The sequence below is a fragment of the Scyliorhinus torazame genome, chromosome 17, assembly GCF_047496885.1.
Source record: "Scyliorhinus torazame isolate Kashiwa2021f chromosome 17, sScyTor2.1, whole genome shotgun sequence".
Taxonomy (NCBI): domain Eukaryota; kingdom Metazoa; phylum Chordata; class Chondrichthyes; order Carcharhiniformes; family Scyliorhinidae; genus Scyliorhinus; species Scyliorhinus torazame.
The window spans coordinates 113916677-113936946 of record NC_092723.1 but is presented as its reverse complement, the minus strand read 5'-3'; the positions used below and the strand labels follow the sequence as shown (position 1 = coordinate 113936946).

General features: G+C 54.4%; 1 protein-coding gene across 6 annotated transcripts in view; it reads right to left on the bottom strand.

Moving 5' to 3' along the window:
* The window catches only part of slc29a4a (solute carrier family 29 member 4a), a 310533-nt gene that overhangs the window by 132945 nt on the left and 157318 nt on the right, over window positions 1–20270 (bottom strand). For all 6 annotated transcript variants that reach the window (XM_072480912.1, XM_072480914.1, XM_072480909.1 and 3 more), the window contains 2 exons: window positions 15147–15348; window positions 10241–10369 (listed from right to left, as the gene is read on the bottom strand). In XM_072480912.1, the coding sequence (XP_072337013.1) occupies window positions 10241–10369; window positions 15147–15318 (301 nt within the window). In that variant the 5' untranslated portion in view covers window positions 15319–15348. The remainder of the gene's footprint in view (window positions 1–10240; window positions 10370–15146; window positions 15349–20270) is intronic.

Below are 20270 nucleotides of genomic sequence, written 5' to 3'. Positions count from 1 at the left end.
TCTGTCAGCTTTTTACTTTTGTTTTTGAGCAGGCAGCAGGGTGTGTTTTAGTTTCGTTTTCAGTGTTGGAACTGAAGCCAGACAGAGCAGGTGTACTGCTGTTCTCTCTGCCATCAAAAGACTATTTCTTGATCATTTGGTGAATTCAGAATAGTAAATGTTCTCAGTAGTGAATGTAAACCTAATGTGCTTCTGTTAAAAAGCGTTTTTAAGTTGTAAGAATGTTAAAAGGAAAGCTTAAAGGATTACTTAGTGTTGTAGTCTTTGGGGGTTGCATTTGAATTAATGGTTGCTAAGATGTTCACTGTATGTTTTAAAAAGGTTAACTTGAGGATTGGGAGGAGGTGTGGACCTTGGGTAGGGTGCTCTTTCCAAGAGCCGGTGCAGACTCGATGGGCCGAACGGCCTCCTTCTGCACTGTAAATTCTATGATCGATGATCTATGGGTTCATAGAATAAACATTGTTTTGCTTTTTAAAAAAAACCTTTCCATTTCTGCTGTACCACACCTGTAGAGTGGGCCGTGTGCTCCCCATACCACAATCTATTAAAAGTTGTAGGTCAGGTGAACTCCATGATACACTTTGGGGTTCTCGAAACCTTGGGTCATAACAAATGGCACGGAACACCGAGCAGGGGGAAAGTCACTGATCACCGAGCGGGGGAAAGACATTGAACACCGAGCGGGGGAAAGGCACCGAACACCGAGCGGGGGAAAGACACCGAACACCGAGCGGGGAAAGACACCGAACCGAGCGGGGAAAGACACCGAACACCGAGCGGGGGAAAGGCACCGAACACCGAGCGGGGGAAAGGCACCGAACACCGAGCGGGGGAAAGGCACAGAACACCGAGCGGGGGAAAGACACCGAACACCGAGCGGGGGAAAGGCACCGAACACCGAGCGGGGGAAAGGCACCGAACACCGAGCGGGGGTAAGACACCGAACACCGAGCGGGGGAAAGGCACCGAACACCGAGCGGGGGAAAGGCACCGAACACCGAGTGGGGGAAAGACACCGAGCACCGAGCGGGGGAAAGGTAACCGAACACCGAGCGGGGGAAAGGCACCGAACACCGAGCGGGGGACAGGAATCGAACACCGAGCGGGGGAAAGGCACCGAACACCGAGCGGGGGAAACACTCCAAGCGGGGGAAAGCCACCGAACACCGAGCGGGGGAAAGGCACCGAACACCGAGCGGGGGAAAGGAACCGAGCACCGAGCGGGGGAAAGGAACCGAACACCGAGCGGGGGAAAGAAACCGAACACCGAGCGGGGGAAAGGAACCGAACACTGAGCGGGGGAAAGGCACCGAACACCGAGCGGGGGAAAGGAACCGAACACCGAGCGGGGGAAAGGAACCGAACACCGAGCGGGGGAAAGAAACCGAACACCGAGCGGGGGAAAGGAACCGAACACTGAGCGGGGGAAAGACACCGAACACCGAGCGGGGGAAAGACACCGAACACCGAGCGGGGGAAAGACACCGAACACCGAGCGGGGGAAAGACACCGAACACTGAGCGGGGGAAAGACACCGAACACTGAGCGGGGGAAAGACACCGAACACCGAGCGGGGGAAAGGCACCGAACACCGAGCGGGGGAAAGGAACCGAGCACCGAGCGGGGGAAAGGAACCGAACACCGAGCGGGGGAAAGACACCGAACACCGAGCGGGGGAAAGGAACCGAACACCGAGCGGGGGAAAGGAACCGAACACCGAGCGGGGGAAAGGAACCGAACACCGAGCGGGGGAAAGGCACCAAACACCGAGCGGGGGAAAGGCACCGAACACCGAGCGGGGGAAAGGCACCGAACACCGAGCGGGGGAAAGGCACCGAACACCGAGCGGGGGAAAGGCACCGAACACCGAGCGGGGAAAAGGAACCGAGCACCAAGCGGGGGATAGACACCGAACACCGAGCGGGGGATAGACACCGAACACCGAGCGGGGGAAAGGAACCGAACACCGAGGCGGGGGAAAGGCACCAAACACCGAGCGGGGGAAGGCACCGAACACCGAGCGGGGGAAGGCACCGAACACCGAGCGGGGGAAAGACACCGAACACCGAGCGGGGGAAGGCACCGAACACCGAGCGGGGGAAAGACACCGAACACCGAGCGGTGGAAAGGCACCGAACACCGAGCGGGGGAAAGACACCAAACACCGAGCGGGGGAAAGGCACCGAACACCGAGCGGGGGAAGGCACCGAACACCGAGCGGTGGAAAGGCACCGAACACCGAGAGGGGGAAAGGCACCGAACACCGAGCGGGGGAAGGCACCGAACACCGAGCGGTGGAAAGGCACCGAACACCGAGCGGGGGAAAGACACCAAACACCGAGCGGGGGAAAGGCACCGAACACCGAGCGGGGGAAAGACACCGAACACCGAGCGGTGGAAAGGCACCGAACACCGAGAGGGGGAAAGGCACCAAACACCGAGCGGGGGAAAGGCACCGAACACCGAGCGGGGGAAGGCACCGAACACCGAGCGGGGGAAAGACATCGAACACCGAGCGGTGGAAAGGCACCGAACACCGAGCGGGGGAAAGGCACCGAACACCGAGCGGGGGAAAGGCACCGAACACCGAGCGGTGGAAAGGCACCGAACACCGAGCGGGGGAAAGGCACCGAACGTCGAGCGTGGGAAAGACACCGAACACCGAGCGGGGGAAAGACACCGAACACCGAGCGGGGGAAAGACACCGAACACCGAGCGTGGGAAAGGCACCGAACACCGAGCGGGGGAAAGACACCGAACACCGAGCGGGGGAAAGGCACCGAACACCGAGCGGGGGAATGACACCGAACACCGAGCGGGGGAAAGGCAACGAACACCGAGCGGGGGAAAGGCACCGAACACTGAGCGGGCAAAAGACACCGAACACCGAGCGGGGGAAAGACACCGAACACCGAGCGGGGGAAAGACACCGAACACCGAGCGGGGGAAAGACACCGAACACCGAGCGGGGGAAAGACACCGAACACCGAGCGGGGGAAAGACACCGATCACCGAGCGGGGGGAAAGGAACTGAACACCGAGCGGGGGAAAGACACCGAACACCGAGCGGGGGAAAGACACCGAACACCGAGCGGGGGAAAGACACCGAACACCGAGCGGGGGAAAGACACCGATCACCGAGCGGGGGGAAAGGAACTGAACACCGAGCGGGGGAAAGACACCGAACACCGAGCGGGGGAAATTGTCATGTGAGAGTACAGTTAAGAAATGGGTGTTTATAAATGGGTGTGTATATAAATATCCGTCGTGAGAGTACCTTTAAGAAATGGGTGTTTATTACTGCAGTGATGTCAGGGAGTGGGTGGAGCTTGGCTGTCTGTCAGCTTTTTACTTTTGTTTTTGAGCAGGCTGCAGGGTGTGTTTTAGTTTCGTTTTCAGTGTTGGAACTGAAGCCAGACAGAGCAGGTGTACTGCTGTTCTCTCTGCCATCAAAAGACTATTTCTTGATCATTTGGTGAATTCAGAATAGTAAATGTTCTCAGTAGTGAATGTAAACCTAATGTGCTTCTGTTAAAAAGCGTTTTTAAGTTGTAAGAATGCTAAAAGGAAAGCTTAAAGGATTACTTAGTGTTGTAGTCTTTGGGGGTTGCATTTGAATTAATGGTTGCTAAGATGTTCACTGTATGTTTTAAAAAGGTTAACTTGAGGATTGGGAGGAGGTGTGGACCTTGGGTAGTGTGCTCTTTCCAAGAGCCGGTGCAGACTCGATGGGCCGAATGGCCTCCTTCTGCACTGTAAATTCTATGATCGATGATCTATGGGTTCATAGAAAAAACATTGTTTTGCTTTTTAAAAAAAACCTTTCCATTTCTGCTGTCCCACACCTGTAGAGTGGGCCGTGTGCTCCCCATACCACAATCTATTAAAAGTTGTGGGTCAGGTGAACTCCATGATACACTTTGGGGTTCTCGAAACCTTGAGCCATAACAAATGGCACGGAACACCGAGCGGGGGAATGGCACCGAACACCGAGCGGGGGAAAGACACCGAACACCGAGCGGGGGAAAGACACCGAGCACCGAGCGGGGGAAAGGCACCGAACACCGAGCGGGGGAAAGGAACCGAACACCGAGCGGGGGAAAGGCACCGAACACCGAGCGGGGGAAAGGCACCGAACACCGAGCGGGGGAAAGGCACCGAACACCGAGCGGGGGAAAGGAACCGAGCACCGAGCGGGGGAAAGGAACCGAACACCGAGCGGGGGAAAGACACCGAACACCGAGCGGGGGAAAGGAACCGAACACTGAGCGGGGGAAAGACACCGAACATCGAGCGGGGGAAAGGCACCGAACACCGAGCGGGGGAAAGGCACCGAACACCGAGCGGGGGAAAGACACCGAACACCGAGCGGGGGAAAGGAACCGAACACCGAGCGGGGGAAAGGAACCGAACACCGAGCGGGGGAAAGACACCGAACACCGAGCGGGGGAAAGGAACCGAACACCGAGCGGGGGAAAGACACCGAACACCGAGCGGGGGAAAGGCACCGAACACCGAGCGGGGGAAAGACACCGAACACCGAGCGGGAGAAAGACACCGAACACCGAGCGGGGGAAAGGAACCGAACACCGAGCGGGGGAAAGACACCGAACACCGAGCGGGGGAAAGACACCGAACACCGAGCGGGGGAAAGACACCGAACACCGAGCGGGGGAAAGGAACCGAGCACCGAGCGGGGGAAAGGCACCGAACACCGAGCGGGGGAAAGGCACCAAACACCAAACTGGGGAAAGACATTGAACACCGAGCGGGGGAAAGACACCGAACACCGAGCGGGGGAAAGACACCGAACACCGAGCGGGGGAAAGGAACCGAACACCGAGTGGGGGAAAGGAACCGAACACCGAGCGGGGGAAAGACACCGAACACCGAGCGGGGGAAAGGCACCGAACACCGAGCGGGGGAAAGGAACCGAACACCGAGCGGGGGAAAGACACCGAACACCGAGCGGGGGAAAGGCACCGAACACCGAGCGGGGGAAAGACACCGAACACCGAGCGGGGGAAAGGCACCGAACACCGAGCGGGGGAAAGGCACCGAACACCGAGCGGGGGAAAGGAACCGAGCACCGAGCGGGGGATAGACACCGAACACCGAGCGGGGGAAAGGCACCAAACACCGAGCGGGGGAAAGGAACCGAGCACCGAGCGGGGGATAGACACAGAACACCGAGCGGGGGAAAGACACCGAACACCGAGCGGGGGAAAGACACCGAACACCGAGCGGGGGAAAGACACCGAACACCGAGCGGGGGAAAGGCACCGAACACCGAGCGGGGGAAAGGAACCGAACACCGAGCGGGGGAAAGGCACCGAGCACCGAGCGGGGGATAGACACCGAACACCGAGCGGGGTAAAGACACCGAACACCGAGCGGGGGAAAGGCACCAAACACCGAGCGGGGGAAAGACACCGAACACCGAGCGGGGGAAAGGCACCAAACACCGAGCGGGGGAAAGACACCGAACACCGAGCGGGGGATAGACACCGAACACCGAGCGGGGCAAAGACACCGAACACCGAGTGGGGGAAAGGCACCAAACACCGAGCGGGGGAAAGACACCGAACACCGAGCGGGGTAAAGACACCGAACACCGAGCGGGGGAAAGGCACCAAACACCGAGCGGGGGAAAGACACCGAACACCGAGCGGGGGATAGACACCGAACACCGAGCGGGGTAAAGACACCGAACACCGAGTGGGGGAAAGGCACCAAACACCGATCGGGGGAAAGACACCGAACACCGAGCGGGGGAAAGACACCGAACACCGAGCGGGGGAAAGGCACCGAACACCGAGCGGGGGAAAGACACCGAACACCGAGCGGGGGAAAGACACCGAACACCGAGCGGGGGAAAGACACCAAACACCGAGCGGGGGAAAGGCACCGAACACCGAGCGGGGGAAAGACACCGAACACCGAGCGGGGGAAAAGCATTGAACACCGAGCGGGGGAAAGGAACCGAACACCGAGCGGGGGAAAGGCACCGAATACCGAGCGGGGGAAAGACACCGAACACCGAGCGGGGGAAAGACACCGAACACCGAGCGGGGGAAAGGCACCGAACACCGAGCGGGGGAAAGACACCGAACACCGAGCGGGGGAAAGACACCGAACACCGAGCGGGGGAAAGACACCAAACACCGAGCGGGGGAAAGGCACCGAACACCGAGCGGGGGAAAGACACCGAACACCGAGCGGGGGAAAAGCATTGAACACCGAGCGGGGGAAAGGCACCGAACACCGAGCGGGGGAAAGGCACCGAATACCGAGCGGGGGAAAGACACCGAACACCGAGCGGGGCAAAGACACCGAACACTGAGCGGGGGAAAGACACCGAACACCGAGCGGGGGAAAGACACCGAACACCGAGCGGGGGAAAGGAACCAAACACCGAGCGGGGGAAAGACACCGAACACCGAGCGGGGGAAAGGAACCAAACACCGACCGGGGGAAAGACACCGAACACCGAGCGGGGGAAAGACACCGAACACCGAGCGGGGGAAAGACACCGAACACCGAGCGGGGGAAAGACACCGAACACCGAGCGGGGGAAAGGCACCGAACACCGAGCAGGGGAAAGGCACCGAACACCGAGCGGGGGAAAGGAACCGAACACCGAGCGGGGGAAAGGCACCGAACACCGAGCGGGGGAAAGACACCGAACACCGAGCGGGGGAAAAGCACCGAACACCGAGCGGGGGAAAGACACCGAACACCGAGCGGGGGAAAGACACCGAACACCGAGCAGGGGAAAGGCACCGAACACCGAGCGGGGGAAAGACACCGAACACCGAGCGGGGGAAAGACACCGAACACCGAGCGGGGGAAAGACACCGAACACCGAGCGGGGGAAAGACACCGAACACCGAGCGGTGGAAAGGCACCGAACACCGAGCGGGGGAAAGGCACAGAACACCGAGCGGGGGAAAGGCACCGAACACCGAGCGGGGGATAGACACCGAACACCGAGCGGGGGAAAGACTCCGAACACCGAGCGGGGGAAAGACACCGAACACCGAGCGGGGGAAAGACACCGAACACCGAGCGGGGGAAAGACACCGAACACCGAGCGGGGGAAAGACACCGAACACCGAGCGGGGGAAAGACACCGAGCACCGAGCGGGGGAAAGACACCGAACACCGAGCGGGGGAAAGGAACCGAACACCGAGCGGGGGAAAGACACCGAACACCGAGCGGGGGAAAGGCACCGAACACCGAGCGGGGGAAAGACACCGAACACCGAGCGGGGGAAAGACACCGAACACCGAGCGGGGGAAAGGCACCGAACACCGAGCGGGGGAAAGGCACCGAACACCGAGCGGGGGAAAGGAACCGAACACCGAGCGGGGGAAAGACACCGAACACCGAGCGGGGGAAAGGCACCGAACACCGAGCGGGGGAAAGTCACCGAACACCGAGCGGGGGAAAGGAACCGAACACCGAGCGGGGGAAAGACACCGAACACCGAGCGGGGGAAAGACACCGAACACCGAGCGGGGGAAAGACACCGAACACCGAGCGGGGGAAAGACACCGAACACCGAGCGGGGGAACGGCACCGAACACCGAGCGGGGGAAAGACACCGAACACCGAGCGGGGGAAAGGCACCGAACACCGAGCGGGGGAAAGACACCGAACACCGAGCGGGGGAAAGTCACCGAACACCGTGCGGGGGAAAGACACCGAGCACCGAGCGGGGGAAAGACACCGAACACCGAGCGGGGGAAAGGCACAGAACACCGAGCGGGGGAAAGACACCGAACATCGAGCGGAGAAAGGCACCGAACACCGAGCGGGGGAAAGGCACCGAACACCGAGCGGGGGAAAGACACCGAACACCGAGCGGGGGAAAGTCACCGAACACCGAGCGGGGGAAAGACACCGAACACCGAGCGGGGGAAAGGCAACGAGCACCGAGCGGGGGAAAGACACCGAACACCGAGCGGGGGAAAGGCACAGAACACCGAGCGGGGGAAAGACACCGAACATCGAGCGGAGAAAGGCACCGAACACCGAGCGGGGGAAAGACACCGAACACCGAGCGGGGGAAAGGCACCGAACACCGAGCGGGGGAAAGACACCGAACACCGAGCGGGGGAAAGGAACCGAACACCGAGCGGGGGAAAGGCACCGAACACCGAGCGGGGGAAAGGCACCGAACACCGAGCGGGGGAAAGGCACCGAACACCGAGCGGGGGAAAGGCACCGAACACCGAGCGGGGGAAAGACACCAAGCACCGAGCGGGGGAAAGACACCGAACACCGAGCGGGGGAAAGGCACCGAGCACCGAGCGGGGGAAAGACACCGAGCACCGAGCGGGGGAAAGACACCGAACACCGAGCGGGGGAAAGACACCGAACACCGAGCGGGGGAAAAGCATTGAACACCGAGCGGGGGAAAGGCACCGAACACCGAGCGGGGCAAAGACACCGAACACCGAGCGGGGGAAAGGCACCGAACACCGAGCAGGGGAAAGGCACCGAACACCGAGCGGGGGAAAGGCCCCGAACACCGAGTGGGGGAAAGTCACCGAACACCGAGCGGGGGAAAGACACCGAACACCAAATGGGGGAAAGACACCGAACACCGAGCGGGGGAAAGGCACCGAACACCGAGCGGGGGAAAGGCACCGAACACCGAGCGGGGGAAAGGCACCGAACACCGAGCGGGGGAAAGGCACCGAACACCGAGCGGGGGAAAGACACCGAACACCGAGCGGGGGAAAGACACCGAACACCAAATGGGGGAAAGACACCGAACACCGAGCGGGGGAAAGGCACCGAACACCGAGCGGGGGAAAGGCACCGAACACCGAGCGGGGGAAAGGCACCGAACACCGAGCGGGGGAAAGGCACCGAACACCGAGCGGGGGAAAGGCACCGAACACCGAGCGGGGGAAAGGCACCGAACACCGAGCGGGGGAAAGGCACCGAACACCGAGCGTGGGAAAGGTACCGAACACCGAGCGGGGGAAAGGCACCGAACACCGAGCGGGGGAAAGACACCAAACACCGAGCGGGGGAAAGGCACCGAACACCGAGCGGGGGAACGGCACCGAACACCGAGCGGGGGATAGACACCGAACACCGAGCGGGGGAAAGACACCGAACACCGAGCGGGGGAAAGACACCGAACACCGAGCGGGGGAAAGACACCGAACACCGAGCGGGGGAAAGGCACCGAACACCGAGCGGGGGAAAGACACCGAACACCGAGCGGGGGAAAGGCAACGAACACCGAGCGGGGAAAGACACCGAACACCGAGCGGGGGAAAGACACCGAACACCGAGCGGGGGAAAGACACCGAACACCGAGCGGGGGAAAGGCACCGAACACCGAGCGGGGGAAAGACACCGAACACCGAGCGGGGGAAAGACACCGAACACCGAGCGGGGGAAAGGCACCGAACACCGAGCGGGGGAAAGACACCGAACACCGAGCGGGGGAAAGGCACCGAACACCGAGCGGGGGAAAGGCACCGAACACCGAGCGGGGGAAAGACACCGAACACCGAGCGGGGGAAAGGCACCGAACACTGAGCGGGGGAAAGACACCGAACACCGAGCGGGGGAAAGACACTGAACGCCGAGCGGTGGGAAAGGCACCGAACACCGAGCGGGGGAAAGGCACCGAACACCGAGCGGGGGAAAGGCACCGAACACCGAGCGAGGGAAAGGAACTGAACGCCGAGCGGTGGGAAAGGCACCGAACACCGATCAGCGGAAAGGCACCGAACACTTAGCGTGGAAAAGGCGTCGACGCCGTACAGCATGGTCAGCGGTCACACCATACAACCTCGTGCCGGCTTTCGCGGACCTGACCCCCCATCCGCGACCCCACTGACCACACCTGGCCACCTCCCACCAGCCCCCCCAGCCAGCTCCACGGATCCCAGCCGAGTGTGGCAGCACTGGACACAGTCCGCATCCGCCACGCCGGCTTCCCAACCGCTCAGACCACACATCAACCACGCGGTTGGGAATCGCAGGAGAGCCTTCCGATGGCGCGCCAACGTCATTGCAACGGCGTGCGGCGCGGGAGTGAATTACGGCACGTCCGTGTGTGTAGAGCCTGGCTGACTGCCGTCAAACTGGCGCCGGTCCCGATTTGGCCGTCGGCATGGTTTCTCCGCCCGATTTCCAATTACGATTAGCGTCAGGCAACGGGGAATCCGCCCAATGTCTTTCCCTCAGCTTCTCACAAGAATTCACCTGGATATTTTTGGTGTAGGTAATCCACATCTGTGATGAAGCTGTTGTAAGGCAGTAGGAATCCGACGCCAGCCAGAAGCATTGCAAAGTAAATGCCATGATAGCTGTCCTTGGGCTGTGACACACCGTCTGCAATGTAAAGACACGACAAAAAGCAATTAAACCCTCATCATGAATGGTTTCCAAAACAAAGTCTATTTTTCAGAAACTTGGCTGCTTAGGTTTGTCAACCCTCCAGGATGGGCCAGGAGTCTCCAGGAATTGAAGATCAATCTCCAGGACACTGCTGTGTGCGACTCGGGAGAACAAGCATCGGGTTATTAAATAGGATTGTTTTTTGTCATTTTCTTTGGACATTTCTCTTTACCTGGTATGGAAACATCGAAAACGGGGTAAAAATGGCTGTTTGACTGAATTATTTGATTGAAGTCGAGCATAATCCAATTAGCCAATGAGTCTTTTTGCTTTCCAATTGGGGGAGGAAGGCAAGACTTCACAATGATGGATGTGTTCGCAGAATACTGGCTGGAGCATGGGGCCAGACCCATCGAGTCTGCACTGACCCTCTGAAAGAGCACCCTACCTAGGTACATTCCCCCACCCTATCCTCGTAACCCCACCCAACCTGCACATCTTTGGACTGTGGGAGGAAACGGGAACATCCCAATTCTCCAGGATTGCAGCTAATCACAGTTGGCGACCCTATGACCCTGTTTGTTCTGTTGTGGGCCAGGGTTTAGAGAACCCCAAAGTGTATCATGGAGTTCACCTGACCCACAACTTTTAATAGATTGTGGTTATGAGGAGCACACGGGCCTACCTTACAGGTGTGATGCACCAGAGATCCACAGTATTTTAAAATTAAAACAATGTTTATTTATGAAACCAGTTAACACTTTATAAACCCACAGTAAACATCTTAACAACTATTAACACCAATAAACCCCCAAAGATTACAGTACTCGACAGATAACCCTTAATAAATTCCCAAACAACATCCGGAAGACAAAAGACGCTTTTTATCACAGAGATCAGGTTTAAATTCACTACTGAGAGCAGTCAGCACTTTGAAATCACCCAATTGATCTGGAGACAGTCTTTAGATTGCAGAGAGAGATCCTTATACAGCTCCTTGCTTTGCCTGCAGCTATCCCGCTCTCAAAACAAAATTAAACACACCCTGTAGCAAACAGCCTAAAACGAAAGTAAAGCAGACAGAAAGCCCAGCTTCACCCACACTCTGACATCACCGATATACATCCATTTCTTAAAGGTACATCCAGTATAGCTGTTTTTATAAACACCCATTTCTTAAAAACCCATTTCTTAAAGGTACTCTCATATGACAGTTCTGTAACCAGGCAGCGAATGGGAGGATACCGAGTTGTGTATCTGTCACTTTTGACCACCTAATCATGGGAACGTGCCATGTTTGAGCCCAGGAACTGCCTGGTAATAAAGAAGATGGTCACGTGGTCTACTGTCATAGCCAGATCCAGACCTGGATTCAGTTTGATTGGTAAGTTTGGTAGCCTTTCCACTCTACCAACTAACTCAGCTGAGACTGGGAATCGATCCGAGACCTTCCTGGGGTATGGGGCTCAGCACTACTGCCAGCGGAGGCACAGTTGCTGTGTCGTACAGTTCAGGCTAATTCTAAATGGAGAACATGCGATGGCAGGGATACACGCTGAACACAATTTCAGCCCACCCGCACATTATGGGATGTGCTCCTGCTGAACCTCGCGATATGTTCCTGGTGATTCACCCTCCTCCTGGAAGATTCCACCCATCCCCCGTGAGTACTTGGGAATTTTCCTGGATGCTTTCACCCGGTAAACAACTGGGGAAGATTTCCCGCTTGCTGTTTGTGGTGTTTATATTTACTACTGAGACCTGCACTGAGCAGGGAATAAATCCCCGCTGTGGTCGGCAGGCCAGCATGCTCACTGCTAGCCACAAGACAGCACATCCCCATGCCCCTGTTCATCCAGCAAGCTCCACAACGCAAAAAACATATGGATTAAGTATCGATGGACCAATGGTAGCTCCAGCAGAGGTGGACGTGCAAGGCTGTCTGGTATCGTGCTTTGTGGGCCCCACACAAAACCCAGAAAAACATCCAAGGAAGTGAGAGGGGGCTGCAGACAAACAAGTGCCTCTTATTGTGGCCCACAAAACAGTACTCCAAACAAGGGCCCCTCAGTGGATCCGAGGCCCCTGATCCAGTGAAACCCAGGACCTCCACCAAATTATCCCAAGCAGCACATTGTTTCTAGAATGCACATGGAAGATCCTGTCTGATGTGAAGCATTGTGGCCTAGCCTGTACAGTGACCTGCATGTGCTCTTTGTTTTAAATCAAGGGAAATAATTCTAAAAACACGCACGTACAAACACTGAGGATGGATTTCCTTTCGAAGTAGAATCCAACCTTACTGCCCAGGCCTAATGGAATAATGTGGTGTTATCGACTGACTGCTGAGAGAAGTCTCTGACACTTCACTGTTAGAGCACCAGGGCTTATGTCCATCAAAGAGATGGGCAACAAAGGGATCCTCCACTCTCCTGACAGCAGTGACTCACATCAATAATTCAGAAAGTTCAGCCTGAAAGGAAGGGTTGAATGCGCTGAATGGAACGAGCTGCGGGGCTCTTTTCTGAGGGTGCCTTTTAGCCAAAGTGGCAAGGTTTTCCCGAAGGAACTTTCCCAATAATATCTAGACCAGGCTGCACCATGACGAACACCTGGTGGAAAGGGGGAAATGTTCCTCTGACACCTCCAGTGCCTCGGTGTTGTAGGTAAGTGCACCATGTGGCGTGACAACGGACAGCCAGATTGGCAGGTCTGAGGATTGATCCCTGATTTGTGTATGGTTAAGGGACCTGCTCAATCAGCAGCTGGGCCTAGCAGGAGAGAAGAAACACACACAAAGACCCCCCCAGGTGTGGTACAGCAGAAACGGAAAAGTATTTTTTAAAGCAAAACAATGTTTGTTCTATGAACTCAAGTTAACCTTTTTAAAACATACAGTGAACATCTTAGCAACCATTAATTCAAATACAACCCCCAAAGAATACAACACTAAGTAATCCTTAATAACCTCCCAAACACCATCCAGAAGACAAAAGAAACACTTTTTAACAGAAGCACATTAGGTTTACATTCACTACTGAGAACATATATAATTCCGAATTCACCAAATGATCAAGAGATAGTCTTTTCATGGCAGAGAGATCAACAGTACACCTGCTCTGTCTGGCTTCAGCTCCAACACTGAAAACGAAACTAAAACACATCCTGCAGCAAACAGCCTAAAGCGAAAGTTAAAGCTGACAGACAGCCCAGCTCCACCCACACTCTGACATCACTGATAAACACCCATTTCTTAAAGGTACATTTCTTAAACACCCATTTCTTAAAGGTACTCTCACATGACACTATCCTGCTGGGAAACTTGCAAGGCTAGCAACCTGTCTTTGCATTACTTCTATTTCTCATCAAACACAGAACAATAGCAATGCTTTAAATCATGTTTTGGTGAAGCTTGTCTCTGAGGTCAGCCATGAAGTGGCACGGTGGTTAGCACTGTTGCCTCACAGCGCCAGGGACCCTGATTCGATTCCAACCTCAGGTGACTGTGCGGAGTTTGCACTTTCTCCCCGTGTGTGCATGGGTTTCCTCCGGGTGCTCTGGTTTCCTCCCACAGTCCAAAGATGTGCAGGTTAGGTGGATTGGCCATGCTAACTTGCCCCTTAGTGTCCAAAGGTTAGGTGAGGTTATGGGGATAGGGTTATGGGGTGCGCCTAGGTTGGGTGCTCTTTCAGAGGATCGGTGCAGACTCAGTGGGCCGAATGGCCTCCTGCACTGTAGGGATTCTATGATAATATTGAAAAATGATGAATTTCAGAATCATGGACATTGTAAAGATAGGCACATAGAAATACTGAGCTTAAATGATTATTAACATTGAAACACTGGCCACGCGAGCATCCCGACCGGCAATAGCATGTTAGTTCCACGCCATCGGGAACTCGGCCGGTCGGAGGCGGAGGATTTCTGAGCGGGCCTCTGGCAATGGCCCACCAGTGGCGTGGCGTACTCCCCGGTGACGCCGATTTCTGGTGCCCGGAGAATCGGCGAACCAGCGCCGTGCCCGATTACGGCGTCAAACTGGATTCTCCGCCTTGGCGCCGGCCGCGATTCTGGTGTTGGGGTGTGGAGAATCCAGCCCAGTGTCTCTGGGAGTGAAAGGAGAAGACTGAAGGAAATAAAGGGACCTATTTATAGCGGATGGTAACACTGCGGTAATACCAGTGGACTAGCAATCATAGAGTCATAGTTTAACATCACAGAAAGAGACTCTGGCCCATCATGTCTACGTCGGCCATCAAGTACATATCTATTCTAATCCCATTTTTCAGCATTTGGGCTGTAGCCTTGTCTGCTATGATGTTTCAAGTGCTCATCTAAATGCTTCTTAAATGGTGCGAGGGTTCCTGCCTCTACCACCCTTTCAGGCAGTGAGTACTGTGGAATGTTTTACTGTTAGCTCCTGGGCTAGAATGCATGGGGTTAGAGGTCATGTTTCGGTTCGACAAATCTCAGGTTAGACCACACCCAGCAGCCTGGACTAATGCTTTTGAGACATGAATTCAAATCCCACCAAGACAGTCAGGGGAATTTAAATTCAATGGATTGATAAAAGAGTCAGGAACAAAACACTAGTCTTACGAAAGATCACAACACTACTGGATTATCGTAAAAACACATCTGGTTCACTAATGCCCCTCAGGGGAGTAAGAAAGTAGCTCAACGCCACCTTCTTTTGGGGAAATAAATGCTGATCTTGCCATGAATAACAACCACATACATGTACTCACACACACACACACATGGGCATCACCTGGTTCATTGGTCATGGACATCCCACTGTCCTCCCTCTGCCTCTTTTTAACCCGAGGCTCTTCCTCTTCCAATGGGTAGCCATCAAAACTGAAGTTCATCACCACGTTCCCCTCTGGTGTCTGGATCGGAGTGCCACTCCTGAAACTCTCCGTGCCCAAGGTTGCCATCATCCACCTTCTTCACCAGCAAGGGCCAAAGTTCTGGTTACAAAACAAACAAAAAGAAAGAACAGTCAACTCTTTTAAAATCAGCCACTGTTGCATTTGTCCAAGCACCTTCTGGAAATGGATGATCTGCTCCAGCGGGCTTGACGTTTAAAGCTCTAAGGCCTGCTGGGAATTTCTGCGGTGGCCTCCTAATTTGCAGCCTTTTGTTTCTTCCTTAACTTCAGATCCCAGGGTTTAAAATTAAATCAGCTGTGAGTAAATCAGTGCTTCTTCAGGTGGAACATTAAACGGGTAATCAAATATAAAAATCAGAAATACACAGTTAATCAAATATAGTCGGCTCAATAAGGACAGAGTAGTGGATGGAAAATAACTTGCCTTAAAAGGGGGGGGAAACCTGTTTCACGTGGCATGAGCCATTCTACTCAATCAGGTTGAATGATGGAGAGGTAGTAATTGCAAATATTAAAACGGGGCAGTACATCGTCCACATGATCAGCAGTCCTGGCCCCCATTTTCACCCTCCTCAGTATCCAATATTCCTTTGGCAGCCACGCCCCCCTCCTCCCCATTTATTCAATCACCTATTAAACCTATTCTTCAATGTTGGCGTCTACTGGGAATGTCTTCAGGGTTTACCCCATTGCCCCATCCCCATTCCACCGTGACTCGGTGTCACCACGGTTCAGTTCACTTCATGAGTTAGAATGTTGTGGATTCAAGCCCAGTCTAGGAACGTCAACACCTGATGTGGATTGTCACTTTGAGCATATTACCAAGGGAATGCTGCACTGTCAGAGTTGTTCTGCGGGATTCTCCATCGGCGGGATCTTCCCCTTCGCTGGCAGTGCACCCACGCCCGCGGGTTTCCCGACAGCGTGGGGTGCCACAATGGGAAATCCCTTTGGCGGGCTCCGGGAAGGGAGAATCCACTGCCAGCGGGGCCGCTGCGCCGTAAAACAGGGCTGGCGGGACGGAGAATCCCACGTATCTTTCAGTTAGGATATGAAACAGAGGCTCCACCTACCCTCTCAGGTGGATGTGAAAGATCCGGTGGCACTATTTAAAGAAGTTATTCCTGATGTCCTGGACAACATATATCCTTCCCCCAACATTTAAATATTTAAATTATATTTAAATAATTAAATTATTTGGCCCCTATTCCAATGGTGCTTGCCGAATTTGCTATGTGCAAATTGGCTGCTGCCTTTCCTGCATGGCAACAGTGACTGCATTTCAAATGTTTCTTCAATTGCTGCAAAATGCTTTGCCACATCTTTAGATCATGAAAGGTGCTGGAGAAATGCAGGTTTTTTTGCACGAAAAGGGTTCCTGACAAAGTTGCAAAAGCTGAATGGAGAAAAAAGGCCTCAGCCTCATAACTGGTTAAATTGACTTAATTGAAAACTAAGTTAATGTTTTCGGAATTATGCTAAATCCTTTGAATTATTCAATGGGGACCTCTCTCCCCGACTGACCGTGTGGAAGATAAATCTCTCTGTTTGACAGTAATTCCCAAATCCATGATCTGCGCCTTCTGGAAAGACAAGAGAACACCACCACCTGCAGGTTCTCCTGCACATCGCTCATCATCCTGGCTTGGAAATATATCCTTCAGTGTCGCTGCGCCAAGCTCCCTCCCTAACAGCACAGTGGGTATACCTGCACCATGTAGAGGGCAGCCGTTCTGGAAGGTGTCTCATCACCACCTTCTCAAGGGCAACTAGGAATGGACAATTAATGCTGGCCTAGCCAGAGACACCCACACCCTGTGAAGATACTTGTTATTCAGATCCATGCTCCTGCCATGGCACACAACCAGGAGCACGAACAGGAATATGCAAAATCAGGAGTACTAATAGGAGTACTCAAAACCAGGAGCACTAACAGGAATATGCAAAACCAGGAACACTAACTGGAATGTGCAAAACCAGGAGCACTAATAGGAATGTGCAAAAAAGGTGTACAAGCAGATCTAGTGAACAATTCCACCCATGTTAAGTTTACTGTACTGACAGGCTTTGCAAATTCACGCTGCTGAGAATTGCAAACCTGATGTGACTTTCCTGCATTCCTTTCTCACTGACTGTTTTTAAACTCTGTCCCCTGCTGGTCTTTCCCACAAGGGAAGAATCCTTTCAGCCTTCTCCCATCAATTTCCCCCAGGATCACGTATGCTTCAATAAGATTACTGATGTGTTGGGTGTTCTGGATCACATACAGGTCACCAACACTTGAAGTAGTGCAACACTATTTTATTAAAAGGTTAAGTATTTAAACATACTTGAACTGTGGGTAAATACGATACTAGCTTTAACTAAAGTCTTTTGCCTTGTCCTAACCAGTTGATGCACTCAGCACATGGTGAATGTCTGTGTTGCAGGCTGTGAGCTCTGTGCTCCTAGCTAGCTGCTGCTCGAATGAGCGGGAACTCTGATGCCTCCTGTCTTTATAGTGCGTGTGCTCTCACTGGTGATTGGCTGTGGTGTTGTGTATGTTGATTGGTCCCACTGTGTGTCCATCAGTGTGTGTCTGCACCATGATATACTGGTGTATATTATGACATCTCCCCTTTTATATAAAAAAATGTGCCTGTGTGACAATAAATAGTGTGTGGTGAATGTTCCTGACTGCGTGTGTGCGAAATATTTACAGGATTATGTACATAAAACTAAGCTATTTACATGGGAAGGTGCCTGGTGCAGAAAAAAGTGTGTCACACAAATAACGAGATGAACCCTATATACAAACCACTTGAACGATTAAACGGAAGAACTGAACAGACTAGAGAGTCCATTAGTGCACAAAGTAAGTCTCTGAGGTGGGCGACGAATTCTGGTTGACCGTCAGGGTGGCACACCACTCATCGTCTGGATCGATGCTGTATACCGACAGTGGCTGGTGTCTTTGCTTCGGGGACAGCCTGTTTTTCGTTACGACACCGACTCGAAAAGGCGCCTTCGGGTCCTCGGTGTCACTGCTGTGTGGGAGGTCCGCATCGGACTCGGTGACCGTGGGTTGAATTGCCCGAACATTCCTGCGAGGCTGGCTGAAGCGATATGAATTGGAAGGCTGAGCTGCTCGACAGCAGGCAGCATAGTGGCCAAGTCTTCCACATCGTAGGCATTGTCGAGATTTTGCAGGGCATTGCCGCTTTAAATGGGCGGAGCCACAGTTGCCGCACGTCGTGACATCAGCACGTTCGCTGCGCCACCGCGCATGCGCGGTGTGGTCATGCGTGGTGCGCGCCTGCGCATTACGTTCCTTCACGTTGCCGTCCCCTCGTTTGGTGCGTACAAGGGCGGGAGTCCGCAAAAAGTGCTCGAAATGGCCGCCCTCATCCAGGCTGAGGCCCTGGAGGCGCTCAATCACTTGGACCCGTTCCGCCTCGTGGGGACCTTGCCGTGCCGTTTCAGCCGCTTGTATATGGGAGTACCGACTGGTGGCATTTTCATGTAGGACACAGGTCTCGATGGCGGTCGCTAGGGTGAGTTGCTTTACTTTGAGGAGCTGCTGACGTAGGGGGTCCGACTGAACACCGAAAACGATCTGGTCGCGTATCTGGGCCCGTAGCTGCAAGATTACGCAAGGATGCGGAGGTGCGCTAGAAAGGATTGGAAAGGTTTGTCCTTACCCTGCAAACGCTGCTGGAACACGTAGCGTTCGAAACTTTCATTCACCTCTACGCTGCAGTGAGTGTCAAATTTGAGAAGAACCGTCTTGAACTTCGTCTTGTTTTCGTCATCTGCAAAGATGAGAGAGTTGAAAATGTGGATGGCATGGTCCCGGCCGTGGAGAGGAGAAGAGCAATCTTTCTGCCGTCCAAGGCGCCCTCCCTGTCCGTGGCTTCGAGGAAGAGCTGTTTGAAAATTTTCCAGTTGGCCCCGAGGTTGCCGGCGATGCGGAGCGGCGACGGCGGGCTGATGTTGTCCATGTTGCAGGATGACGGAATGCTGGCGGAAGGCAGATTACTTGCAGGTAGGTCTAAGAAGTGCTAATATGCAACCACTCCTGGTATCATGATGTGTTGGGTGTTCTGGATCACATACAGGTCACCAACACTTGAAGTAGTGCAATACTGTTTTATGAAAAGGTTCACTATTTAAACATACTTGAACTGTGGGTAAATACGATACCAGCTTGAACTAAAGACCTTTGCCTTGTCCTAACCAGTTGATGCACTCAGCACATGGTGAATGCCTGTGTTGCAGGCTGTGAGCGCTGGGCTCCTAGCTCTGCTACTCGAATGAATGGGAACTCTGATGCCCCCTGACTTTATAGTGCGTGTGCTCTCACTGGTGATTGGCTGCGGTGTTGTGTATGTTGTTTGGTCCCACTGTGTGTCCATCAGTGTGTGTGTCTGCACCACGATATACTGGTGTATATTATGACAATTACCTCTCAATGTTATAAACTCCAATGGATTAAGCACCAGCCTGTCCGAACATTCCTAAGGTGTCAGTCGAGTGTTTGTTCTCTGAACTGCTTCTAACACATTTGTATCCTTCCTTAAATAAGGAGACCAAAACTGTCCACGTATTTCTCCAATTGAAACTCTAACTCAGTTAAAATGTGAAATGTTTCCATTGTTGGAAAGACAGTGGGCGGGAAAAGCGATGTTGGGCCGCCATATAGTGCAGCACTTAGTGCCAAAAGTCTTAGTCCATGGGGTTCCACGCTGTAACGCTAGAGAGGCAGCCTCTGATTCCCCGCCCGCCATCACCTCAGTGCTTCAATCATTGAGGCGCCACACAGCTGGCACACGTACCGCTGGGAAGCGATAGCTGCCAGGAAATCTGCTTCAAAATTCTCCGACACTTCCCTGGAGAGACTCCTCGATGATGTAGAAGTCCGCCATGATATTGTCTACCCGTGCTCAGGACAGAAACCCTCAAGCTCACAAGCCCAGCATGAGAGGCGGTGGCAACTGTGGTGAGTGACAATGCCCTGTAGAA